The sequence below is a fragment of the Peromyscus maniculatus genome, chromosome X (genome assembly GCF_049852395.1).
Source record: "Peromyscus maniculatus bairdii isolate BWxNUB_F1_BW_parent chromosome X, HU_Pman_BW_mat_3.1, whole genome shotgun sequence".
In the NCBI taxonomy this organism is placed as follows: domain Eukaryota; kingdom Metazoa; phylum Chordata; class Mammalia; order Rodentia; family Cricetidae; genus Peromyscus; species Peromyscus maniculatus.
Genome location: NC_134875.1, coordinates 58,322,142 through 58,349,741, shown reverse-complemented (window position 1 = coordinate 58,349,741; position 27,600 = coordinate 58,322,142). Strand labels below are relative to the sequence as shown.

Sequence of the window (27,600 nt, the reverse complement as noted above, 5' to 3'; positions counted from 1 at the left end):
CATTCTTCCCAGCAAGGCCCCACTCTACTTTTTGTGTGCATTGAATTAGGGTCGCCTACATGAGCATGAGTGGGAAGGTATTGATGAATGAGGGCAGCTAACCAGTGGCTGCACCACTGGAGAACGTGACTTCCTCTCCCCAGTAACCATTAAGCCGACAAGTCCCTCCCCTCTCATGATGGGGTGTCAATGAGCCCACTGGCATGCAGGACTTGTGCATGCAGCCACTATCGCTGTGAATTTATGAGGTCAAAAGCAATGTCACATCCAAAAGAAACCGAGAGCAATGTTACAGAAATCGCTGATTTGTTTTCTTCTGAGACATAATCTAATCTATCTATCCCTAGTTATCCTGGAACTTACTCTGCAGTTTAGGCTAATCTGGAACTTACAATTCCCCTGCTTCAGCCTCCCAAGTGCTGGAAATTTAGGTCTATACCACCAGATCCATCTAAACTGAATTTTCAAGAGATAGAAATGTTAACTGTGAGTAGATGATGGGTATAGGGTGGTCTATACTATATAAGAATAATGTAAGAATTATTCCATACTATGCAAGAATAATACCAGACAATTAGATGAAGAAGGCTTGCTTAGTGAATAAAAGAATAGCCCTTCATCTGAGACCACTGGAAAATAGTTTAGCAACGGGTATCATCTTGCCATGCATAGATTATTTAGATTTACTTAAAGAGCCTTCCAGAAAAGCCCCACTAGGCATACTTTCCTTCCATTCACAGTATGGGAAATTAATTTTGGTTCTTCAGGTAAGTGTTGATAAGGGAGGGGTACACTTCAGTGATAGGGTGCTCACATGGCTCACACACACACACACACACACACACACACACACACACACACACACGCAATGCATGATACTTTTTGTAAACACAACCTTATCATAAATTTATGACCAAAAAAGTTGTTTGTTTGTTTTTTTTAAAGAGAAAGAAAAAGAATATAAAGTTGGGTGGGGAAGATCTGGGAGCAATTGGAGGAGGGAAAAACATGACTATGATGTACGAAAAGAATTTCTAAAAGTACAACAACAACAAAGAAGTTAAGTCGTTGAAAGGAAGGTTTCAAAGTGTATCCGACCCTGTATCATGAAACTGGGAATTTGAGAGAACTAAAGAATTATAGGGAAAAATTCCTAGGGAACAGCTAACGTCAGTTACATGCGTCTCCTCTCCGGAGTTGGTGAAATTCCTTTTCATTCAATCCTGATGTCATGCTGAGTCATAAAGCGTAGTGTTCCTCCGAACACATCTCTGGAAGTCCTGTTAGTCATCACTACACTCAGAGCTTGAGGCCAGTGCCATTCCCACTCCCCCTATTCTGCAGCAGACAACCCCAGCTCTTCTAATCCTCCTGCCCTGCCCCCTTCTAACACTCTTTTCTCGAGGAGTAATAACTATAGCTTTGGGGATAATATAGCTTTAAGACAACTTTTGGCAGATGTGACTGTCCCAACATCTGGGCAGTGTTACCAGAATCCCGGAGGCCCTGACAGACCAGGAGCCACTGGTTCTAGGAATGTTAAAGTAGAAGGGTTTTTTTCCCCCCGACTGATGAGAGGAGCAGAGAGCGAGGAGAAAGGAGAGAAGGAGACCGCAAAAAATAAAATAAAAATCAGGTAAGGACTGCACTTAATTCCCCACACTGTACTGCCCCATTTCACAGCTGTGCAGAGGTCAAAAGACCCGAGACTTTAGCTGCTATGGCTGGAGGTGGAGGGGAGGGAAAGTTTTTAATGAAATTGGATCATATGCTGTTTTCATTTGTGCTGGCTGCAGATGCATGTTCCTGCTCTCGTCTCAGCTTCCAGCAGAAGGATGGCTCCCTCCGGTGAGTCAAATTTTTCAGTCTGAGACTGGGGAGAAGGTGGGCAGGAGAGAGGTCAGAGGCTCTAAGAGTCTGGGGGCTGACACAGGAAAACCTTTATTCCACTGCGAAGGGAATAACACGGGAGAAGGGTTAGTGATTAGCTCATTTCCCTGGCTCTTTTTAAACTCGTTTTCTGTTCCCACTTGGTGCTTTAATCATCTATTTCCTTTCAATTTTCTTTTCCTGATAGCATCCTCACCACAGCTTTCCATTTTCTTCACCTCCATTCCTGACTCTCACTTTTCCCTCTCTCCTACTTCATAGACACCCCAGATCTAAAACTCAAGGAGTAATGACTTGGAAAATGAGTTTTTGGCTTTATTGGGTGGCCCTTTAAGGACCCTGCCCAGACCCTGCCATTGTTTTTTGTTCCTCCGTCTCTGAGACCGACTCCTCCTCTGAGCCTGGCGTTGCATGGGAAGCATGTGGGGCAAGGGATGCTTGTGGAAAGGTCCAGTGACTAGTTTCTACTGATGAGCAGCAAGTTTTAGTGCTGCTGCTTGGGGAGTATTTGTCCAGTGGCACCACAGAATTCTCTCATCGCATCTCATTAGTGTGAAAGATTTCCCCAGAAAGGAAAATGAGTTAGCAATAGGAGCTTGCTCCTATTTTCCTTGTGGGCCTCATTAGGTCCTCTTCAACCGCTCTGCTTTCCTGCTAGTTCAGCAGGGCAAGACTGGAGGGGTAGGCTGGACTTGAAAGCCAGAAGTGACTGTCAAACCACTAAGCCTCAAACCCCAAAGCTAAGAGGAGAGCAGAACTATAGTGAGTGCCTGGAAACGCTCTGTCTTGTCCGATATGAGGCTAGTAATAATAATGTGAAAACACACTGATGGTTTCCCTCTGTAGCAGGCAACAATAGATCCCATGAGGTGGGTACTATTGTTCTTGTTCTATATGTGAAGAGACAGAAGAGGCTTAGAGAAGTTACCTCATTTGCATATTGGTAACAGAACTGGATCCATATCTAGATCTGCCTCTCTCTGGAGCTCAAGTCTTAGACCATATATGTCAATGCTTTCCCAGATTTGTGCTTAAGAAACACTGAGTGGACAAAATCCCTCACTAGCAGCCTTTGGATTTCCGGAATTCCCTCCTAGTTCTGTGTGACTTTATGTTAGCATTTCCCTGGTCTTGGAACTTCAATGTCCCTCCCTGTGACTTGGACCATGAAATATTCACACTGGATGGGACCAGAGTAAGTTGAGGATTAGTTGCTTGATGCCCTCCTTTTCCTGCTTGGAGGAAGGGGGACCATAACTCCAAATAAGTCTTTTTATCCTATGAAGTAGGAAAGGTTTATGAGGCAGATTATGCAAGTGGAATTGATTAATGTTAACATTTTCTTCCTCACAGATTCCATATATCTGCTGCTTCTCACTTTGGGGAGTTCATAGCTGGCACAATTCTGAAAGTCATTTTCCCTTACTCTGATACTTCTGGCCACATTGCCCTATTCTTGTCTCCCGAAGCTTCCCTGTTAAGGATGGCTGGTCAACTGACTCAAAGAGTTGCTCTCTCCCTGCTGCTCTTCCTAACACCAGCAGTGCTATCAACATGGTATGCAGGTAAGTTCTGGGGGCTTTGTCCATCCCTTCCACGGAGGTCACCAACTCCACCAAGACATAGAGGAGGGAAGAACGAGACGACAATGAGAGATCCCTAACTTAGACCCAGAATAAAACCATTAGGTGGCAATGAAGATGACTAAATATTAAAAAGGGCTACCAACCAAGGCCCATGAGGCACCCTAGCAAGAGCTATTTGATAATGCGCTGCGCTAACACAGAAATGAAAGAGTGAGAGGGCGTGGCCTTTGAGGCCAGGCTTCCTATTCCCTCTTCTCCACTTGCCCTTTTCACTTAACTTCCTGACGACAACGGGGTTTCTCCGTCTGCCTGTGTGTTTGCTTGTTTTGTTATATGTTTTGCTTTCTACGCAGAGAGTTGAATGTTGAGTCTCCCAAACTCTAGGCAAGTTCTCTACCACCAACCTCTATCCACAGCCCACTGACAACTTCTTAGATGTTTTTAATAAGCCAAAGATTCATTAATATTAATTCTTTCCTGAGTCAAATATCCTTGTCAAGACTACAAAATAGAACTCAGATCATGTATTTCTTTCAGAAAAATATAAGGGAGACAGACAATCTACAAAGGGGGAACAAGACTCCACCAGACTCCCCTCCTTTTCTTTCTTTCTTTCTTTCTTTCTTTCTTTCTTTCTTTCTTTCTTTCTTTCTTTCTTTCTTTCTTTCTTCCTCCCAGAGTGTCTATAGGATTTGTATAGCCTTTTTGCTAACACAGTCAATGACAGTACAGATCACATTCTCTTAATTAGGAATGCCATTCTCTTTGAGTTTGTTCCTTATTTCAGAAAGGATGCAGCTTTCTGGAATCCTGAATATTTCACTCTGCACCCCTGGGAGACATATCGAGCCAACAAGAATGGTCTAAGGAGGAGAGGGGGGTAGAGGGGTAGAACACAAGGCGGGACAAGGAAAGGATACTGAACCACCATACAGAGGTTTTTGATCGGGTTCCAGTGGCATTTCAAGTACTAAGAATACTCTGTGGCCTGCAGTGTCTGCCCTCATAGGGGCTGGAGAGAGTGGGGGAATGAGACAGTCCCAACCAATGGGGTTAGGAAAATATCCAGAGATGAGTAAATAACACACTGCAACCATCACAGCCACCGCCATTGCAGCTAAAATTTTCCACATCCCCCTAGCTCCTGGTAAAGGCCTTTGGCAGCAGCTCTGTTTGTCTGGAACAGCTGCATCCAGCTTTCAAACAAGTATGCAAGCTTCTTCCCCTCTTTGGCTTAACCTGGCCTAGTAGGGGGTAAAGCACAAGGGCTGACATTCAGCTGAAGACATTCCAATCAAGCTCTTGGCAGAGGCACACTGTTTGGGGTTGAGAGAGCCCCAAGTCTTCAGGAGATAAATATGCAGCTGTTCTCTCCGAACCCCTGCTGGCTTCAATCCAAGTACAGAAGAGCAAAATCTACCCCAAAGCCCACAGAACTAAGAGAGAGAGAGAGAGAGGAGATCCAATGGTTCAAAGCCCGATTCTGAACATCTGTATTTAACTCATTAAAGCCTGAAATATTAGAGTTTTTCAGACAAGGCATTACAAACACTCACCTTCATGTGAGGTTCTCAGAGGGCTGTTTGCAAATCAGACACTCCTCACTTTTCCACGAATCACCACCGTCAATACTTGTTGACTTGTGAGGAACCCAAGCTGCTAAGTCTTTGGCAGCCCTACAAGCCTTCTTAGAAGGCTGCATGATGGTAGATACTTGTAGATTTAATGATTCTTCCTTCACTGCTGGCGCAAACACTGGGGTGGTGTCCATTTGCCCATTCATTCACTCAACAAATATGTGTCCAACATTGTCTATACCCCCAAGGAGTGTTTCATTCTCTTATTTGGCTTTGTTCTCAAATGGGAAAGGCACAAGGTAAACAGCCAAGTGTGGACTCGGGGCAAGTGAGAAAATGCATCCAGGAATAGTTAACAGAGAGTAGAAAACATTAGAGACTATACATGAAGCTGAGTGGGTTAAAAAGAGGGTACTGTAGTATTTGTCTTCAGAGGGCAGACATTAATGTGGCTCTTAACATCATTTTCCACTATGAAGTATCTTTTCAACCATACATTCGTGAAAGGCTAGACTTAGAGGGTCCTACTTGGCTGTGGAATCTGAAGGAACCCAGCAACAGACCACACAGTAAGCAGCCAATGACTGATGCAAAGGAACTGAAAAATATGTTCAAGCAATTGGAATGATACAAAGGCTGTGTCCTTCTGCATAGTTTCATTCTTATAGCCCACTTCAGTATCCCAAAATGTGCATAAAATATTCAGAAGTAGGCAAATAGGAGGCTTGGGAAAGTTGAAGCAGTTAACTAGCCCAAGCCCATTCCTGGTACATAGAAAACCTAGCTCTGATTTAGCCACCTCCGCATGCTGGTGGAGACTGTAATTATGTGACTGAGTCTTCCCTCAGTTCTCCCACATCCCCTGCAATTCAGAATAGTATCAAATGCACGGTGGTCTATGGTCTCTCCCACCCCACCCCATTGCCACAGTAAAAATGCTAGACTGCAAGGCAGATTTGGGTTCTTTATCCCTTCTGGACATAGTCAAGAATGTCTCCCCTACCACCACTTGAATCTTAGTATCTGAGTCTAAGTCCATAGGGCTCAAACAGTCCGGCCTGGGAGGTCTACTCTGCAATGTACTATCTAGGAGGCCTTGGGCAACTCCCTTTATTCCTCTGAGTCAGCCTCTGTGTCTATATGTAGGAGAGCATTATTGGTGTGTACCCAATTGAGATGTTATGGCAACGGAATGAGCTAGCATATGCTCTCCATAGTAAGAGCTAAATTGTCACTGTCATTACCTTATCGAGACATAGGCCTAGGACACCCTGCTTTCTCTTCTGGTGAACAGCTGGTCCCTGATGAGCGTTTCTTCCCAAGCTAGCTCTGCAATAAGAATGGGGAGACCTAATACTTTAGGGAAGCAAGCACATCTGGCCTCCTGTTTACAGGAGCTGTGAGGGGTTGAGGCTAACCCTAAACTGAAACGGCTGACAGGGAGTCCATGCTGCACAAACAAACCTCCCCTGTGCGAAAGAGAAGAGGAGACCTAAGGAGAAGTAGAGGCAAGTCAGACAAGCCGAAATGGGAAAAGAGCCAAACTGGAGAGAAAAAGTGAACCCTTTCCTCTGGAATGAGGGTAAACCAATGTGGACATGATTTCATAAGACAAACTTGCAATCTGATTCATCTCCATGTTTACCAAGTTGGACTGACATCCACGCCCACTCCCCCGACACACACACACACACACACACACACACACACACACACACACACACACACACACACACTCTCCTAGCCTGGGCCATGGGGAGGCAGGGAGCTGCATCATCTTGCCCTCTGCTCCACCCTGTGGTGCAGGAGTCCCTGTGCCTCTGGCCAAGAAAAGCCTACAGGCTTACATTCTGTGTGTTTACCTAGGCCAAAGGGCTCCAGCTCAAAAGCCCAGCCCCGTCCTGGAAGAACAAAGGCTCTCCTGGAAAAGGAGAATTGTCTGCAGACTCCAACAGGCTGGCTGCCCTGTCCCTGAACATGCATTAGAGCACATGGGCATTAGAGGAGGCCTTCCGGAAACTTTGCTACGGAAAGAACTAAATTGTTTTCCAATTAGTTCACATTCATGTCCGATTTCCTGCGTCTGGTGGAACATACTGTTTAGTCTTCCCGACAGCCGCAGACCTGCCACCACCAGGAACTGGGCCACTTGACTGAATGGAAGCAGATAGACTGGGAATGTTTTCTAGTTGAGCAGCCGCTCACTGCTAATGCTGCTCCTGACCGGAAGAAGAGGAAATTATCCCGAGGACTCTGCCTTGGGAGACAGAGCTTGCTGTGAGCTGTGAGAGCGGTAGAGCTGCTGAACTACATGTAGGGGGCCCTAAGTTCAATCACTAGCACTGAGAGGAAAAAAAAACAAAACCAAAGAACTCTGACTTCTCTTTTGACTCCCAGGCAGAATAAAGTGCTTATGAAAGAATTCTTGTTCCCTTTTGCCCTTTCAGCCATCCATCTCCGCCTTGGCATGCCACAGCAGCAATAACAATCAGGTGTTTACTGTGCCCTGTAGGCTAAGGAGAGAGCTTGAAATACCGTTTCCCTTTGAGAACCATGTGCATGCCTGTCATTGGAGGAGACACTTAGCGCTATTATTTCCTCAGAACGGGGACCGCAGTCCATCCCCAGAGCTTGGCTATCAGTGTCTCACCAAGCTTCATCAAGGGAGTGGGCCGTTGGTAGTCTAGATTGGCAGGATTGATAGGTGGTTAAGAAGTCCAATTCTTTTGTTTTGAAAGTCTCCTAGTACATCCAGAGCCCCCACCACACCTTACCCCTCCGAGGTTGCTGTCTGTGTACCTCACGTGATCAAGCTCACCCACAGTAGTTCTACAGTTTCACGAATCACTTGGAAGCCCTCTCATGAAGTGCCAGGTCCTCAGAAAAGCACAGGGGTTAGGGTACTGGGAAGAACTTGGGTGAGAAATGAATACACTTTTACACTCTGCTCCTCGTTCTAGGCTCAGGCCAGTATCCAGACGAAAGCAACAATGAAGTGTATGCAGAAGAGGTCCCCGCTGCCCGCACCCTGGACTACAGAGGTAATTCTCACGTTTCTCAAGCTCGGGAAGGAAGGTTTCTTGACTAAGACCCGGATCTTCCTAGAAACTGCCTCATCCATGCTTAGCTCATATGTGTCTGACCTGCAGCTCATAGAATCATCAAGAGCTATGATTTTCTTCGTCGTTGTTTTCTTTTGTTTTTGTTTGGCCCTATGTTTGTTTTTAGACATGAACTCTAGCACTGAGCCCAAGCCCTCTTGCTTTCTTCACTATGTATCCCTGGACAGCTTTGAACTCAAGACCCTTCTGTCTCAGCCTCTTCAGTGCTGCGGTTACACGTGGGCACCTCCACACACAGCAAGGGTGGTATGATTTCTAATTACACACTTGGTTACTGACTTGCTCTGTGGTTTCCCTTCCCTGGCCTGAAGGATGCTCATCTGTTATGAGTCATTAAGCACGCACTGAGTAGCTGCTCTATACCTATTCCTGTGCAGGGTGAGTCTGTGGGAAATACAAAGGCTGCTACAAGGTTCTGCCCCCCTGGACGGGCTTGCATTACATTGGGCGTGAAGTGAGAATAAAATTAACACGTGCAAAGCAAATAAGTGTGAAACTGTGTGGTAGCCATAAGTGAAGTGGGCATGTAAGATGAAGAATTCAGGAAAGTGGTCATGCATGAAAGATGACATTCAGGATAGGCCGCGAATGATGAGCAGACTGTTATGAACTGGGAAAGGTGATAGGCAGACATTTGCCAAAGCAGATGGCCAAAGATATTAAGGTAAAACCAAATTCACTGCCCTAAGGAACTAAGAAGAAATTACACTGACTTGAAGGGGTGGAGTATGAGTGGAGCAGTAGAGAATAAGAGAATGGAGTTGAATGTAAAGAGTAAATTAGGAAAGGCCAATGACCTAGGGGGTCTTCTTTTTTGTTTGTTTGTTTGTTTGTTTGCTTTTATTTGTTTGTTTTTTCGAGACAGGGTTTCTCTGTGTTGTTTTGGTGCCTGTCCTGGATCTCGCTCTGTAGACCAGGCTGGCCTTGAACTCACAGAGATCCGCCTGGCTCTGCCTCCTGAGTGCTGGGATTAAAGTCACTGCTGCCCTGCTCCTAGGGGGTCTTTCTAAGGAGAGTCAGAAAGAATGCTGAATAGTAATTCCTTTACTGGATAGCAAATTAGTTCAGGTGATGTCAAATATGACTTCAATTTATGATTATCTCTGTCTGTGCTTTCCTGAGCATACGTAAGAGTTTAGCTGTTATGCTCTAAAGAGTGGTCATATTTTTTCACAGGTGAGTGCCACTGTAAAAGGTAATTCAGAACACTAACTAGGTTATTCTGTTTAGAAAATACGGGTTGGAAGAAGTAAAGCCTGTGTTGGGGAGAGTTTCCAGGAGTCAATTACAGAAATGTTAGGTAGAAACATTTGAATCTGGGGGCAAATAAATGTAGAGTAAGGATGGACCCCAGAGGGACTAGAGGTATAGCTCAATAGCAGAGTGAATGCATGGAATGTAGAAAGCTCTCCTGGCCTTGCGTCCCAGTATCTCAATGAAAGGATGTATTCCAGAGATGTTTCAAAGGAGATGATAAAATTCGGTGCAGATTTGCTGTGCTAAGGGATCAAGAAACTAATGTCGGAAGGACTCCAATCTGAATACCAAGGCGGACTCTAAAAACCCTCCTTTCAGAAGGACAAAGTTTGAAAAGTAAACCAGGGGCCAATGAGATGGCTCCACTGGTAGAAAGAGCTTGCTGATAACCTGAGTTCAGACCCTGGCACCACATGGACAAGGACACACAGACACAACTGCATGTGTGAGCACGCACTCGTGTGCATGTACACACACAGAGAGAGAGAGAGAGAGAGAGAGAGAGAGAGAGAGAGAGAGAGAGAGAGAGAGAGAGAGAGAGAGAGAGAGAGAGATCAGTGTGGAAGAAGATTTCTATCAAGAATATTACAAAAGCTGCAGATGAAAATTTAGAAATATGGAAACGATATGGAATCGGCTATGTCAAGCATTGCAAAGAGGTCAATGACAGCAACTATTTCAGTTCCTGAGGAGGTAAATGGTGACCTCTGAGAAGGCAGTTCCAGTAGACAAATGATCCCAGCTTGGGGGTCTTCTCCGCTCCTTTCTAGCTATGCCCTTATTGTCTTCTTTTCGCTGCTAATGGTGCACAACCACTACCTCTGACTCGAAATTCCCTTTCCACCCACGTCTCCCCAGCTGACACAACACATCTGGAAAAGGATAGTTCTCCCCTTGATCACCAAATCGTATGGCCTTGAGCTTCACTCTCAGTCTCTCAAACAGCAGCAAGCACATCCTTTTCTTATTGGTCCCCCTTCCTTGGATTTCATGGCAATTTCCCTATTCTGATGATAGTTGAAGCCAAGATAGGAAATGGAGTCTCTGGTAGTGACCATAGCGAGAAGAAGGCTGACATCTGAATTTTGGATAACTGACTTAGCTCCAGAGCTCCTGAACGGCATCTCTAACACTGCTAGACACACCCATTTAGAGATGTCTAAAATGCAATTCTTTTGTCTTGTCTGAAAAAAGTTCTACAATAAACCTGACTGTCTTACTTTCTGGTAATACTACCACCATGCCCTTAGTGACTCAGACTTCAAAATGCCCCAGTGTCACTTCTAACAATTCCCCTCACATTTAATAATCCCCTTTCCTCATTATTTTTCACTAGTCATTCACCAAGCCCTATCATTTCTTTAATACAAGGGATTGGAATTATTATTATTATTCCATACATAGACAAAAGCTGTTGTTTCCTAATTAGAGTCCCTGGCTCAAGTTTCTGCATTCCTCCAATGTAGTGACCAAGTAAACCCATTTTAAACAAAATCTAGCCTCATGTTCCAGTCTGATGACTTTTCACACCATTTCTCCACGTGGAATCTGTGCTTTAGCTAGGGTGGTATACTGTTTTTCCCACAAACTGATTTAGTACACACTGGGACTTCACTCACCTTCATTCGTTGTTCTTATTACATTTATTCATTTATTTGGAGGACGTGTGCCACAGCACACGTGTGGAGGTTAGAGGACCATTTGCCAGAGAGCTTGCTCTCTCTTTCTACCATGTGGATCCTGTGGGTCAAACGCAGGTCATCAGGCTTATTTGTGAGTACATTTACCCACCCAGCCATCTTGCTAGCCCTCGTTATTCAATTATCTCCTATGTGCCTCTTCTGAAATGAATGTTTCATTTATTTATTTGTTTGCCAAAACCACTCACGCATCTGGCCTTCATTATGTTCTGTTTATCACTCTGAACAGAGCAGTTATTGAACAAAGGGTACCATGTATATCCCTCTCACAGAAGCCTATGAAAAGTAGGTGCTGACTGTTAGCCTCCTGAGTACCAAAAATGGAAGAATACCATACTAAAAAGCATTAAATTCAAAAGGTACTTCTTCATGTGGTGCTGTGAATTAAACGCAGGGCCTCATGCATGCTAGGCTTGTGTTCTACCACCAAACCATACATCCCACTCCAGAACTACTTTTGAAGGATCTGCCATCCCCATTATTACTACTTACTTGCCTTATTGGTTATTTTTAAATTATCAAAAAGCCCTTTAGAAACTCATATGTCACACAGTAGCATTTGCCTTTGTGTCTAGTGTCCAGTAGCTCTCTTTGGAACTGAGTCTCCAGGCCTAAAACAAACTAACGCTATCAATGATGCATGCAAAGGAGTGGCCAGGACAACCTGAGGTCCCTGCCTCCTTTGTAATCCTTTTTGTGCCTCGCAAAGATTTTCTCTGCAACTGTGCCATTTCAAAACTTCCTGCAATTTAGAGGTGATATCACCAGGTGTAAGTACTGGAAATGGACACCAGTGTGTTGGTGCTTGAAGACACACGAGACAGTGGCTCCAACCCAGATACTGATGTAGACAAAATCATCCCTGGGAGTGGGTATTTCATGTGTGGGGTTTTGGTGGTGGTGGTGGTGGTAGTGAGTTTTGTTGTTGTTTTGTTTTTGTTTTTCGAGACATGGTTTCTCTGTGTGGTCCTAGCTGTCCTGGAACTTGCTCTGTAGACCAGGCTGGCCTCGAACTCACAGAGATCTGCCTGTCTCTGCCTCCTGAGTGCTGGGATTAAAGAAATGCACCATCACCACCCGGCATGTGTGGGGTTTTATTTGATTCTCACCACAGCCACATGGGGCTGCTTTATTATCTCCCATTTTACAGACCAGAAAACTAAGCTCAGGGAAGTCTTAATGATGCAGAAGAGGCATTTAAACCTAGGTCTTTCTGACTACCAGCTGTGCTTATTCCATGTCTTTCATTAAAAATGGAACTGTTCTTTAAAAGATAAAAAGAAGAGATAAGAAGGAAAAGGCATATCCTTATTTTAGGGAACACTGTCCACATAGTTTGATATTGTTTTCACAAACCTTACACTTTCTGCCATTATCTTCTCAGGAAACCTGCCTGGAGCCAGAAACCTTTCTCTGAGGTGCAGCCTCCGTCTGCTGGGTGGTTACGCAGCTGCCTCACAGCTTGTCTCAATCCTGAGAAAATTAGTCACTGTCTGGGTTCCCTCAAGTTTACCACAGAAAACATCTTTTCCTTGCCAGTCTTTCTTGTCTGTGTGTGCCAGAGAGAGAGAGAGAGACAAAGAAGAGAGAGAGAGAGAGAGAGAGAGAGAGAGAGAGAGAGAGAGAGAGAGAGAGAGAGAGAGAGAGCCCTTCCAGTTTCTTAATTCTGGACAAGCTATTATGTGTCACTCATAATATTAAGTGTTCTATAAATGTTATTCCATTTAGATAAAGTTCATGCTTGCTATGCTGTGATATGCAAAGATCTCTAAAATATATTATTCACTTCCAAAGTAGCTATTACAACTGGGCACATGGGTCAGTGATAGCGCACATGACCAGCATGCATAAGGTCCTGGGTTTGATCCCAAGAACCACAAAAATATAAAGCAGTGATGGGACCAATGTACACAATATGCTGCTCTATGTGTGAAAAGAGCAACGAAAATTAAAAAGTCATGCAAGGGCTTGCATTCTCTCTATAAACTGCTATCATAGGTTCTTTGGAAGTGGAATGAATGTGCATAGGCACATGAGGACCGAGAGGAGGTACTTTACTGTGTCGCTGTTCACACTTCGGGAGCCATGAAACAGGTGGATCCATTCCTTCTTCAAAATATCAGTGGGCCCTTCAAAAGAGCAGCTGCAGTGACAGATTTTGTACTTAGAAAGAACTTGGGCTCCATCATGGCCCAAGGAACCTGGGAAAGTCGTCTAAAACATAGGGATAATGACTGCATAATTCATGGGGCTCTTGGGAGAACTATATGAGATGGACACAAGAAGGGAGGTATGAAGCCTAAACACGGGACTCAGTATTATTGCATTGCCCAGCAGACATTTTAGCATGCACTATTTAACCACAGTCTTAGTTCCAGTTCCCACTGGCAGTCTCTCTGTACAGTTGTCCAACCAGTTATGACTCTCTTGAACTGTATTTCTTCATCTCATTCACATCCCTGGCATGAAAGGCATTGTCTGCCATGCCTCACTGACTTCCACATAACGTATCTCTCACCATCCCTGTTCTACCAGTCAGGTGGCCCTACCCAAAAAGGAAATGAAGTCAGTCTGGAATTACTTGTCCCTGAGTGCTTCTGCCAGCTCATAAGCCTCCCCTTGAAATATTCTAGAATACTGTTCTATCAGTCCCATTAGCGTCAGCAGGCTACACTTGCTAGAGACAACCTTCTCCCTTATTTGAAAACTGAATTTGTGGTTTTGCCCCTTTCCTGTCTCCCAACATTATGTCCTTATGTCACAATTCTTCTAGGCTAGCAATTTTTTTAAAATGCATACATGTATATATTGTGTGTATGAATATGAATCCCTCCCTACCTTTCTACCCTCCCATTTCTCATCCCCCACTGCTTCCATTAGCCCCCTCTGTTCCCCTTAGGCAGATCTATTTGTACATTAAACCATGATTTTCTACATCTGTATAAAGTCTAGGAATCACAAATATTTTTAAATGTAATATTTATCTTTCTGAGTCCAGGCCAGCAAGCTTGAACTTATTTCCAGTAGCCGGGCTCCTATCACTCTCTTTGCATTGATTCTGAGCCTTGCATTTCTCTCTCCCATTCGTATTTCCTCTACCAGTTTCAATCTGGTGTGTGTATTTTCCTTGACACAATATGGGAGACAAATAGAACAGAGGTGCTTTTGAGATCCCAGCCTCCCATGTGAGTCTTTGTGATACGTGTTGTGGCCTTGTAATCAGCAGCTCTGCAAATCTAGCACTTAAGAAACATTATGTAATTCGAAATGGTGTCTCCAGATGGCAGCCCTGTCACTGCCACCGACTTAAACTAATTCTGGAAGCCGCAAGCATGGTACTGAATAGTTTTTCTCTCTGTCATCTGTCTTCATTCTCCAGTTGCATGCAAGCAGGGGCCCTAGCCTTTTATTTTTTTCCTTGACCTCCCGATGTAATGTGCTGTCTTTGTCCCTGGGGTTTGAAAATCAAATAAGCTTATATGGTGCTTTTGCCTTCCAAATCCTATGCAAACAAATCCGTGCCATGCTGTGTGAGTAACCCTTGTGCAGGCCACCGTCCAGTTGTTTCCTTGTGTCCCTCTAAAATCGACACCATACAGAACAAGGAGTAGTGGTGCAGACCTGTAATCACATCACTCAGAAGATTAAGGCAGGGAATCATGAATTTGAGGCCAGCATGGACTATATAGCAGACACTGTCTCAAGAAATAAATAAAAACACAGAACCAGTGGAAGAGGCGTGTATTTTGTCACCAGTAAGGTGTCTTTATAATAGAATCATCCTGTAAACTTGCATGCTCAGTACTGAACTGGGATTGGATTTTTCAGTCCTCAGTGGTCTGCTTTGATATCATATTCCTATTCTTTCTCTGGTTTACCTTTTCCATGTTTTTTAAGTTATTTTAAATTTGCATACAGCAAAATGCACTTTCTGGTGTACAGTTCTTTGAGTTTTGACAAATATATAGTGTAAGATAGCTCACACCAGAGTGGGGTAAAGTTTTTGTCGTCTCAGAAACTTGTCCCATGCTGCCATTTTGTAGCTCTCTCTCTTTACCTCTAACACCTGGCAACTACTGATATGTACTCCATGCACATGGTCTTGCCTATAGATGCCCCTGTATATTTTATATAATGGAGTCTTGTTTCTCTAGCTCCCGAAAATACACTTACAATTCATCTGTGTTGTCACATGTATCCGCACACCATTCTTATACAGAGATAACTCATTAGCTCCACTATTCACACATAGAACCGATTTTTGACAATTATGAATAGGGTTACTTTAAACACTAGTGTATAAGATTGTGTGTGAACCCAGGTTTTCATTTCCCTTGAATAAACACCTTGAAGTGAAGTTGCAGAGTCAAATGGTAAGCGATCCTTTCTTCACAAAGAATATATGAGATTACTTTTCTATAAACTAGTATTTTACAGTATGGCAATGTTTTTGCCTTTCTCCAAGCAATGTGCAAGAGTTCTAGGTTCTCTCCATCTTCTTCAGCACTTGGTATAGTCATTTCATAGTTAGACATTCAAAGAGATATATTAATGATATTTCCCTGGGGTTTTAATTTGTATTTATTTAGTGACTGATGGTGAAGATCATCTTTTTATATGTTTATTAATCATTCATAAATCCTCTTTAATAACATATCTCTTTGTCTTTTCTCTATATTCTAACTTGGCTGTTTGGAGAATTTGCATCTTTACTGTTGAGTTTTGAAAATTTTTTTGCTATATTCTATATTCCATTCACTAGTTATTTGTTGTGAATGTGATATGTGGTTTAGAAACGTTTTCTCCCAGTTTTTTGTGTTTTCTTTTAACTCATTCATAGAGCAGATTTTACTTTTGAAAAGGTCTGGTTTGTTGATTTTCTTTAATGATTTAATGGTGTCATGTCTAAGGCTTCTTTGCTCATTTTGGGTCCCAGAGATTTTCTAGTTCTCCATGAGTTTTGTGCTTTCTGTTTTCAATGTAAATCTAATCTCTATTTTTATTAAATTTTTGGTATAAGGTATGAGACTTAGGTTCTATTTCTTTTCTTCTTCTGCCTCAGTTTTGCACATGAAACTCCATTTTCTCCAGCACCATTTGTTTGGAAAAGCAGTTTCTTTTCCATAGGATTGTTTTTATACTTATGTCCAAAATTATGTTGACCTACTTAAGCCTATTTCTGAGACTCTAATCTGTTCCACTGAGGAATGTGTCTTTTCTTTTGACACTACCACACTGTTTTCTTGTCACTTTGTATTTTATTTATTTATTTATTTGTTTGTTTGTTTGTTTGTTTGTTTTTTGAGGCAGGGTTTCTCTGTGTAGCTTTGGAGCCTGTCCTGGAACTCACTCTGTAGACCAGGCTGGCCTTGAACTCACAGAGTTCCACCTGCCTCTGCCTCCCAAGTGCTGGGGTTACAGGTGTGTGCCACTACCACCTGGCCAAAGCAAGTGTTTGCCAAAACCCAGGTTTGAACCAGGGACCTTTAGATCTTTAGTCTAATGCTCTCCCAACTGAGCTATTTCAGCTGTTATTTTTAAGGTTGTATTTTAAATTACATTTATCCCTTCCCTTTCCATATACCCCTTCTCATTCTTCTTTGAATTCATGGCCTCTTCTTCCATCAATTTTTATTGCATGCATGTTTGTATATATAATAGTGTGTGTGTGTGTGTGTGTGTGTGTGTGTGTGTGTGTGTACATACATATACAATATATGTATTGTAAATACTGGTGGCTCCAGTTATTCTGCTGCAAAAGTAACCTGGCATTATGGTTACAGATGTGGAATTCTAATCACAAAAGGCCTTACTGTTCACTATGAGAATACATAATGGGCATAGCATTATTGCGTATAGAGTCAGCTTCCTTTCCCCCCTTTCCTAGATAAAGGTGAACTTTTGTTCTTTTAGAAATATACATATATAATACATATATATGTAATACATATATATGTATACATTATATATAATACATATATATGAGTCCATATAATGTCACTTGTATGTTTTCTGAATAGACTGTTAAGCACTAGACAACCAATCGGTATGCTCTTCCTTGAAGAGGGCCACCTCTTTACTCAGTCACCTGTAGTTCTTTGTGTAAGGTTGATTACTGTACTTCTTTTTTTTTTTTTTTTTTTTTTTTTTTTGGTTTTTCGAGACAGGGTTTCTCTGTGTAGCTTTTGCGCCTTTCCTGGAACTCACTTGGTAGCCCAGGCTGGCCTCGAACTCACAGAGATTCGCCTGCCTCTGCCTCCCGAGTGCTGGGATTAAAGGCGTGCGCCACCACCGCCCGGCTTGATTACTGTACTTCTAGCTTACTTTTCTTCTGCTACTACAGTCCCCCGATGGTGTTATACAATGAATATCCAGGATGGAGAAGCCACATGCTACTCACCAAGGGGAGGAAATTATCACAGCAGCTTAGGCACACGTTGTGAGCTCTCCTGTGACCGGGGCTTTCGACTGATTGGACGGAGGTCTGTGCAATGCTTGCCAAGCCGGCGTTGGTCTGGAACTGCCTACTGCAGGCGTAAGTTGTATGGGAGCATATACTGATGTGTGTGTGAGAAAGAAGGCAACCTGCTGGCCATGGAAGGTATATACCTGGAAGTTTTACTCTGTGAAAGTTGGGAATTTTCCATGAGCCTCCAACAGAGCTTTTCCTCTTCCTGACATTGTAGTTTATTTTTCTCTGTATGTGATTACTGTCCAAGTAATATGGGTATTTAAGTCACAGCCAGCCAATATGACTCATAGCACCCAGAAATGTGTGTAGGAGGACAAGACTTGGCCATGAGGAACTGATGTAGGCCTGGGCCACCTCTTGGAGCTTCCAAGGATGTGTTCCAGACTCTCCCACTTGTGGTCAAGTGTCATCCTTCCTTGCCTACAGCCTTAGAAGGTCTTGCCAGTAAAGCTAATGAGACATCTGCTAGTCATCATTTTCTTGTTAAAGTAGGAAGAATCCCCAATGCAATAATATGGGATAGAAACACATAACCCAAATCCTATCTCCCTTCACCTCCCAAACCCCTACCTCTTATTCAAACTCTTCAGCCCTTTGGCAGCAGAGATTTGGCTTTCATGTGTGATGAACAAATACCATTTGAAGGACATCCCTTTGCACAAGGCTCTACACTGACTTCTTCAGGAGATCACTCAGCTCAACTACCCTTCAGTTGTTAATAGGCTAATGGGATAGAAACCTAAATGTGTGCACATGCACGTTGCACACCTGGATGCAGATGTGCTAAGCATTCAGAGATAAATGAGCTTGGTGAGAAAAGAAGCTATGAAGGAGAGGAGAAGGTGGATTGACAGAAAGAAGTCACTACAACCCTTCAGATGATGATAAGTAAGTTGCTTTAGGACTTAAACTCCATCATTTCCAAAATGAATTTGAATTGAACAGACAAAACAGATAAAAGAGTATAAATTATAAACATAAAGCTAGTCAAAAGCATAGAAATATGCCCATTTCCAGGTGCCTAGAATGAGGTGGCTTTTGCAGTTGAATCCAGTATTTAGCTTTGACCTTCCTCGAGGTTGAATCTACTGTTTTCACTGTCATATAATACTAACTAAGTGAATTCATCTGAAGAGACCAGTCTTTCTGATTTCTGGTTCTGATTTCAAGGAGGTCATTTTCATGTAATTTTTTACATAACAAATAGAGGAAAACAGTAAAGCAATAATCTTCAAGCTTAGTTTATTCAAGAAGCAAAAATGAACAGAGCCCATATAGAAATTTTCTAGAACGTTTTAACGTTCAAACTTTATGCAAGGTTATAACTTAGAGGAAGCTAAAGAAATGTGTATGGCTTACGTCTCTCAAGTATCAGGTGTCCCCAAGAAAACTAATGACAACTATTCTCTGCTAACAGCCTTTAAAGTACACAGATTCCACCTTTATTAAATATCACCATGCCCTCCAGACAGTGGACAGAAAGCCAGCTGACTGTAAGGGAGCCTTGGCTGAACTGTGTGTACAGCCAATAGCTTTGAACATGCTTTAGGGCATATAGCATTTGAAGAAGACACGGCATCTAAGGAATGAGAAACAAAAATTAACCATTGCTGATCCTTTCCTTAAATTATCCTGTGAGGTAAATATATTTTACAGATAAAAACCAGTGAGGCTCAGAGAAATGAGGCCACACCTCTAAGTCACAGAACAAGAGGTGAAGTTAGTATGCAAATAAGGGTCTTATCTTGATAATCATGCACTCAGACAACTAGTTTACTTTCTTCAGACCCCACTATCCATCCAACTAAGATTGCTTCTTTACTTGGTAAGATGAAAATAAAAAGCCAAATTGAAGGAAAGGCAGTTCCATAGAAAAAGTTAAGAGCAGCCTGGGTGAGTTTTCTATAGTCTCTGTTGAATATGACAACGATCCTCCTATGGAAGATGCCCATGCATCACCTCCAGATTGTAGTACCACAGGGTGCTGAACTTACTGATCATTTCTCTTAGAGATGAGATGCCATGCACTGCCGTTCATCACTAGCGGCACCTACACCTGCACAAACGGGGTGCTGCTTGATTCCCGCTGTGACTACAGCTGTTCCAGTGGCTACCACCTAGAAGGTGATCGCAGCCGCATCTGCATGGAAGATGGACGATGGAGTGGAGGAGAGCCTGTATGTGTAGGTAAATGCTGGCAGCTCCAGTTATTCTGCTGCAAAAAAGGGACCTGGCGTTACGCTCACAGATGATGTGGAATTCTGATCACAGAATTCATATACCTTGAGTATGAGAATACACAATGGGCATAGCATTATTGCCTATGGAGCCAGGCTCCTTTCCCCTCTTTCTTAGATAAAGGTGAACTTTTGTTCTTTTACCTACCAGTGGTGTGCAATATTGCTTCCACCAGGGAAGGCAGGGGATCTATAAATCCACACTTGATCTTTGACCTTGGCAGACATAGATCCACCCAAGATCCGTTGTCCTCATTCCCGTGAGAAGATGGCAGAGCCAGAAAAATTAACTGCTCGAGTATACTGGGACCCACCCTTGGTGAAAGATTCTGCTGATGGTACCATCACCAGGTGAGCTTGTATAGTGAATGCCTCACGTGTCCCCAGCAAGTCCCCCTGGGATACTCACAGTCTGACCATACAGGCTGTGCCTGAAGTGATGATGTGCCTCAGATCTCAATTCTACCCATCTTTCCCTGAGGAGCTAAGTAACTCCTTCATCCTGTGTCATGTAGGGTGACACTTCGGGGCCCAGAGCCTGGTTCTCACTTCCCTGAAGGAGAGCATGTGATTCGTTACACTGCCTATGACCGAGCCTACAATCGGGCCAGCTGCAAGTTCATTGTGAAAGTACAAGGTCAGAAAAAGCTCCTGCTCTGCCCTGACCTTTAGAAACCCACAACCTCTTCCTCTTGTTTGTATTGGGAGGTGCACAGGAGAATGGCCAACTTCGTCAAACAGACTTATTACGAAAACCCACACTACGTGGGCATAAAATTGTCGCAGAAGCCTTGACTCTCCAATAAGACTCTATCGCTCTTCTAAATCTAGACAAAATTCATAGATAGTCTATATCCATTTCTTTTCTTGGCCTTAAAAATGATCAAATTTGATGAGTCTTTGTACCCATTCACCTCTGCCAAAATGATAATGTTGGTAGCTTGGTGTTTTCCTCTTTGCTTCATGTCACACTGCTTCACTTTGCCTTTCTTATCATTAAAATAATTCATGCTCATAATTAAATATTTTAAAATAAAGAAACAGCCAGGTATAGTAGCACATTCCTGTAATCCCAGCACATAAGGCAGAAACAAGAGGATAGCAAGTTCAAACTCAGCCTGGGAGTACATAGCAGGACGCTGTCTCAAAAAAAAAATTAAATTAATACCTAAACAGAAAAATTTATCATCTCTATATCCAGGGGATCATTGTTGATAATTTTCTAGTACCTTCCTTCTAATTTTTTCTCTATACATACTTACAGCATATCATTTAAGATCACCCTTTCCACTTTTCATTAAAACACAAGCCCTGTGCGGTGGTGGTGCATCCCTGCACTCGGAGGCAGAACCAGGCAGATCTCTGTGAGTTCGAGGAAAGCCTGATCTACAAAGGGAGATCCAGGACAGGCACTAAAACTACACAGAGAAACCCTGTCTTGAAAAAAACAAAACACACACACACACACACACACACACACACACACACACACACACACGAAATTTCCCCATATTCTTTAATATTGTGTTGATAAATATTTTCAATCACAACATAAGACTGTCTGTATCATGATGGGTTGAAATATCTCTCCATCGTGGACTCATCTGACTCATATGCTATTAGCAGAAAGTCTGACCAAGTGTGGGGGCACATACCTGTAATTATAGCACTTAGGATGCTTGGGTAGAATGGCAGTGAGTTTGGAACTTCCTGGGCTCCACAGAGAAGCCATTCCAGCCTGTGCTATATTGATTGTGAGAGCAGGTTTCAAGAGAAAAAAAAAAACAGGCATTCTACAAGTTGATCATCTTTACACTGGTTATCTATAAAAGTCTACAAATATAGACATTTTCTTTTATACATTTACAGTCACCCCATGACTATACGTGTGTGTGTGTGTGTGTGTGTGTGTGTGTGTGTGTGTGTGTGTGTGTGTTCCTAAAGACTAGAAACCTGTGTTTGCATTTCAAATTTAATTCCTTAGGGAAGGAAACTGTACCTCCAGCTACTGGAAACATAGAAAAGCCATTCATTCAGATTATCTCAAGTCTCTTGCTCTAGAAAACCCAGAGAGGGCCCCTTAGCCTTTCCTGACTATAAGAGATAGCACAACCTCTAACCTGAGCTTCTCCCTGGCAGTGAGACGCTGTCCAGTTCTGAAACCACCCCAGCACGGCTACCTCACCTGCACCTCCGCAGGGGACAACTATGGTGCCACCTGTGAATACCACTGTGACGGTGGTTATGAACGCCAGGGCACCCCATCCCGAGTCTGCCAATCAAGTCGACAGTGGTCAGGATCACCACCTCTCTGTACTCGTGAGTGAAACTATGAAATGAGTCAACAGACCTGTGGCTCAGGGGCACTTAGGAAGAACTTCTTCCATGGTCCAGAGGTGTGATATCAATGTGTGTGATATGAGAATGGAGATTCTGACCTGGGTCTGTTTTAAGGGCCAACATTCTCCCAGAGAATTCACCTCAGGGAAGAGAGGGCAAGGATGTAAAAGACCAGAATGCCTTGCAGGGTGAAGAAGGGCATGTTCTGACTGACCATCTGCTTCTGCCCTAGCTATGAAGATTAATGTCAATGTCAACTCAGCTGCTGGCCTCCTGGATCAGTTCTTTGAGAAACAGCGACTCCTCATAGTCTCAGCTCCTGATCCCTCCAATCGATACTACAAAATGCAGATCTCCATGCTGCAGGTGAGACCTACTCCCCCAGGACGACCTAGTTAAAAAGCTTACTCTGTGCAGCACAAAACCTATGCATTCCTACTTTTGTGGGTAGTATTTGATTCAGTTTATCATTAGGTACATTGGTCACATTTTAAAAAGTGTTATTTTTGTGGGAAAATGAGTAAGACCCCTGGAATGGTGTAGGCTGGGAAAGGAATGTGGAGAGGCTCATAAAACAACTATGATCAAAAGTAAATATTAAGAATAAACTACATGCGTGTTTCCAAGGAATTTCACTTGTATAAGAAGTGCTAGGTAAATACCAGGTAATGACTGACATGCTTTTATACATATACAACTAGCTCTCCCAACAAACCCTTGATGTAGGTACTATTCTATGCCCCACTGAAGAGGTGAGGAAACTGAAAACAGACAGACTCAGTGACTGGTCCAAGCACATTAGCCTGTAAGGGGCAGAGCTGGGACTGAACCCAAGCTATCTAGCTCCAGGTCTGGGCTGTCAATCACTATCAGTACAAAAGTGCCATGATATCATAAAGGAAAGCGAGGAAGCTGTGCAGTGATTTTAACTGATGAGTGGATGAGATAGGTAGGTAGGTAGAAGACTGAAGAAAATATTAGACTGGGTGGCTGTCAAGAATTGTGTTTCTCTTTTCTACGCCATGTTGAAAATGAGTTTCAGACACATAAATAGAATACAAAAACACTTTGTGTAGCAAGTGCTTCAGGAATGAGGGGGAAGAGGTTGTACAGACCTCATAGCATGTGGCAATTTGATTATGAGATTGTGAGATTGTTGCAGAAACCTTTCCTTTCCCATGGTGCCTTCTGTGGTCACAGGTGGGCGTCAGCCAAGCAGCCTAAGTACTTAAGGGCAAAGGCTATTGTATTTAATGTTTTCTCTCCCTCCCAGCAATCCACCTGTGGACTAGACCTGCGGCATGTGACCATCATCGAGCTGGTGGGGCAGCCACCTCAGGAGGTGGGGCGCATCCGGGAGCAACAACTATCAGCCAGCATCATTGAGGAGCTCAGGTGCAGGCTGGGCGGCTGTAGGGCAGGGATGGGCAAGAACCTGATCCAGGGCACTAGCAAGCAGGAGCAAAGGCTCTTGGAGGCAGTCCTTGTGTTTGAACTCTCACAGCTTCACTAAGTCAGGAGAGCGATTCTCAGCTCTAACGGAAGATGACAATTAAATGGAGGCTTAAAATACACATCACCAGGCTCTACCGCAAGCCACATCTCTGGCCTTTCATAAAAGCACCTCAGGTGACTTTGAAGAGCCACAGCCGAGACACAAAGGATTCCACTCCAGACTTGAATCACTAGGAAGCCTCTGATCTCGTTGCCTATGAGCTCCTCTGTTTACCTTCAGTCGCCAAAGGAGAAAAAGGCATCTTTGGTCACTGAAATCTGAATCATATCTATCTGTCCCCCATGAAAGAGAAGGTTAGAGGTAGCAGGTGGTAGAAGTTGACTTTTCTCATTATGTATCCATTATCGGCCTTACAGGTCCCCAATTATACTCAGGTCCAATAAAGCCATCAGTGCTCTCTGTTTGAGAAGCAATACCTACCTCTAGGATTCAGTTTCAGTGCGGACAGAATGATTCTGGTCAGTTAGAGAGACTAGGAACCACTCTGAGGAGGGAGACAGCAGACTCACAGCTTCAGGTGGAAGAGTTAAGCAGGATTTGCTTATCAACCTCGTGGCTGCTAGGAATGATGTGCATACAAGTAAGTCATGGTGTCTGCAATACATACACCTCTTGGAGTTGCTCCATGCAGCCTGCATGCAGTAGGTAACAGCTTTGCTTAAAGTGGAAAACATGTTGCAGAAATAACAGGCTAGGGTGAGGAAGGCTAAGGCTACCAAGAAACTGAGCAGAAAACAAGCAGAAAGGATTTGCGCTAGGTAGGAGAGGGCACAGGAAAGGGTGGAGCTATAAAAGAGCAGAGGGGAGTAGCACAGTCTTGTGGGACTTGGACCAAGGTCTCACACCTCTCTGGGTTGCTCTCTCTAGGCAATTCCAGCGCCTCACTCGTTCCTACTTCAACATGGTGTTAATTGACAAGCAGGGTATTGACCGGGAACGCTATATGGAACCGGTCACCCCTGAGGAAATCTTCACCTTCATCGATGACTACCTGCTGAGCAACCAGGAGCTGGCACAGCGAAGAGAGCAAAGGGATGTGTGCGAGTGACCCTGAGCCAGCCTGTGGCTGAGGTCAAGTGCGCCACTGTCCTAGGTAGTAGCTTAAACTGAGGAGGAAATGTTTTCCCAGTGTTGGGAGCAGGACTCTGGCGGGGGTGCGGTTTGCCAACTCCAGGACAGTTCCAGACATCATTTTAGGGCAGAATATTTGTTTCCCTCAACAAGGCTCCACTTCAGTAGCACTGGAAAAGCATATGAAAGTAGGTAGGGACTGAGGCCAGGCAGTGGTTTGCGGGTGGATGGTCTTCTCTGACTAGAGCCTCTGCCGAGCTCTCCCAAGTCGTTGAGATAAGTAAATCCTAAATTCATTCATTTACTGTGGTGGAAATGGTTCCTTTACTCTACAGCGACAGCAGAGGGCAGCAAAACAACAGACAAGCAGGACACTTTAACCATGTGTAAATAGATTGCGTTACGGTTAATTAATTGTTTTGGGAGCAGGAGAGGGGTGACAGGGGTCTACAAAACATTCTTGAGGCTGACTGTCATTTCCCTTTCCAGGACACTGGACTAAAAAAAATGTTGCTTGAACCATTGCTTCATCAAGAGTTAGAAAAACATTTTCTCCAGAGTTTGGGAAGCACCACCCAACAATAGCAGGATGTTCCCTCCTCGCTACTCCAATTAATTTGTGGGCAAGAACGTCCGCCTCCTGAGGTCCTTAGTGCCCCGGATGGTGGCCCTTCGCCAGAGGATCCCCCAGCCTGTGAACTAGATTACCTCTAGGAACTGGGGGGATGACTCAGCTGGTAAAAGGCTTGCCATGTAAGCATTTGCACCTGAGTTTGACCCCCAGAAGCCATGTTCCATAGCTAGATGTGGTGTGAAATAGCTAGTTGTGGTGGTGTGCACTTGGAATCCCAGGGCAGAGGTAGAGATACACAGATCTGTGGGGATCCTGGTTAGGAAGCCTAGCCTAGTGGTGAGTACCAGGCCAAGCCAGAAACACTATCTCAAAAGACATGGTAAAGGGCCTGAGGAACACAACCCAAGACTGGCATTGATCTCCACTATCTCCATACACAGGCACATACATGTGTGCGCACATGTACACACATACACCACCACCACCACCACCAAACATAGCAGAAAAGAAAAGGGGATAGCGTCAGGCATTAACTTTCTCAGATACCCACTTTTAAAGAGATGAGTACAGAGCAGGTAGCTAAAGGAGCCAAAGGTCAAGGTTAGGAACCAGGCCTGAAAGTCAACTTGAGGTTGGGCTTTTGGGAAATGGAGGAAATGGAGCCACACACAGAACCCTGCTTTTGCTTTTGCTTTCTTCCTTTGTCTTGCATCTTTAGTCTCCTGACTCCCTGGCCCACTTTGCTGGGCATTAAAGCCAGGATCTTCCACATGCCACACACTACTGCTGAGATGCATCTCCAGCTGCAGGGTTCTGCTCTGACTTGTGTCTCACAAGGGGTGTTTCACCAGTGTTTGAAAAAAAAAATCTTCTTCCCTTGCTTCTGAGAACTGTCTCTTGTATAGTGAAGGAAGCCAGAGTCATAGTCAGCAGATGCCCTGTTCCTTCAGCTTTTTCCTGGGCACCATCATTGGGCAACTGGAGATAGCAAGCAGGCTGGGTGGGGAGGCAGAGGTAACAATGCTCAAGAACCTACTATGTGTCAGATGCCATTATAAACACACTATTGATTGACTCAGAAGTCTGCCAAGAGCCATAGAAGGTAGGTGTTGTTATTAGCTCCCATTTACTGATAAAGGAATTGAGTCCCAGAGAGGCTAGGCAAGATGCTAAGATCCCACAGCTAATAAGTGGCCGTTAGGCCCAGACACCAGCAGCCAGGCTCCACTCTGCCATCTGACCTCTACTGCTTTTTTCCTACTTCCCATTAAAAGATAACTGAACACTCTAGTAAGTGTTCTGTCTTCCTTGGATACAGTGAATACACAGTGGGCCAGGAGGAAGGAGCAAAATGAAAGGCTCTCAGCCCAGGAAAATTCCTCTTTAAAGCAGAGTGGTAAGGTGTAAATCACAAGCCTACAACATACAGGCATAGCAGTGAACCAGAGAGAAGCAATTTCAACTAGAGTTTTATCGGAAATCTCAGTTTTAAAAGGGAAAACAAGAAGTCAGGCAATTACTTGGTGGAGAGGAACATGGAAAAATGATCAGACTGAAAGGGGAAAAATGCCCTTCTCCATCTTCCCTTGAGAGAAGACTGGAGCTTTGAAAGGCCAAAGGCAAATCATAGGCAGAAGGTGAAATACAATGAGTTCATGTCGGAAATTTCTGGTCAGAGCAAGGTCTGTGATTCCAAAGGCAAAGACAGCACGTTGGGGAAGATAAATGCACACCTGTCTTTATAGCGGCACTTCAAGTGGCAAGCCAGGACACGCTAGCAGGTCAATAGCCCAGAAGAAAACACAGGACCCCACTACCTCCTGCATCAAGTTCCCAGCTGGGCCTGACCCTTGCATGGAAATGCTCCAAGCAACTGAGGCTTGGAACAACTTTAGAGGCTTCGGTTTTGTTTCCTTTGGAGTAGTCAAGTCAATCTTGCCTTCTTTAGGGAAGTTTTTACTGCAACCTCCTTCAAAGTCTTTATATATTATGACTTAAGAAATCCAAGTAGGGGGAAGACAGGAAGACAATCATGCCAGTCAGAGAGGGACTGGCATGACAAGAGCCATTTCATGCCTTCCTACGCAGCTCCCTTTCCCCTTTCCCTCTCCTCCTATTCTCTTCTCTGTGCCTCTCTCCCTTTTTACCACTCTTCTCCCCTACTTCCTCCTCCCTCCCACTCTCTCTCATATACACACAGTGTTGTCACTAGGCTGGCTTGGCAATATCCAAAGCATTCTTGTTGTCCTCCTTTGCAA

The 27,600-nt window shown here is 43.9% G+C and overlaps 1 protein-coding gene and 1 non-coding gene across 3 annotated transcripts; one reads left to right on the top strand and one right to left on the bottom strand.

The window, feature by feature from the left end:
- Positions 1 to 1,498: 1,498 nt before the first annotated feature.
- On the top strand, positions 1,499 to 26,632 carry Srpx2 (sushi repeat containing protein X-linked 2). 2 transcript variants are annotated; one of them, XM_042269703.2, is made up of 13 exons: positions 1,499 to 1,636; positions 1,797 to 1,848; positions 3,244 to 3,455; positions 8,014 to 8,094; positions 17,476 to 17,667; positions 19,615 to 19,791; positions 20,066 to 20,192; positions 20,357 to 20,478; positions 21,981 to 22,160; positions 22,414 to 22,547; positions 23,455 to 23,576; positions 24,565 to 24,790; positions 25,258 to 26,632. In XM_042269703.2, exons 3-12 carry the CDS (start codon positions 3,374 to 3,376, stop codon positions 24,743 to 24,745), a joined length of 1,398 nt encoding a protein of 465 aa, XP_042125637.2. In that variant the 5' UTR covers positions 1,499 to 1,636; positions 1,797 to 1,848; positions 3,244 to 3,373; the 3' UTR covers positions 24,746 to 24,790; positions 25,258 to 26,632. The 2 variants fall into 2 exon arrangements, with proteins under 2 accessions (XP_042125637.2, XP_006986477.2); XM_006986415.4 differs by lacking the exon at positions 25,258 to 26,632 and having other exon boundaries at positions 24,565 to 25,070.
- Positions 16,589 to 16,661, bottom strand: Trnaf-aaa (transfer RNA phenylalanine (anticodon AAA)). The gene has a single exon. It is a non-coding gene; the product is annotated as a tRNA-Phe (tRNA).
- Positions 26,633 to 27,600: the final 968 nt, after the last annotated feature.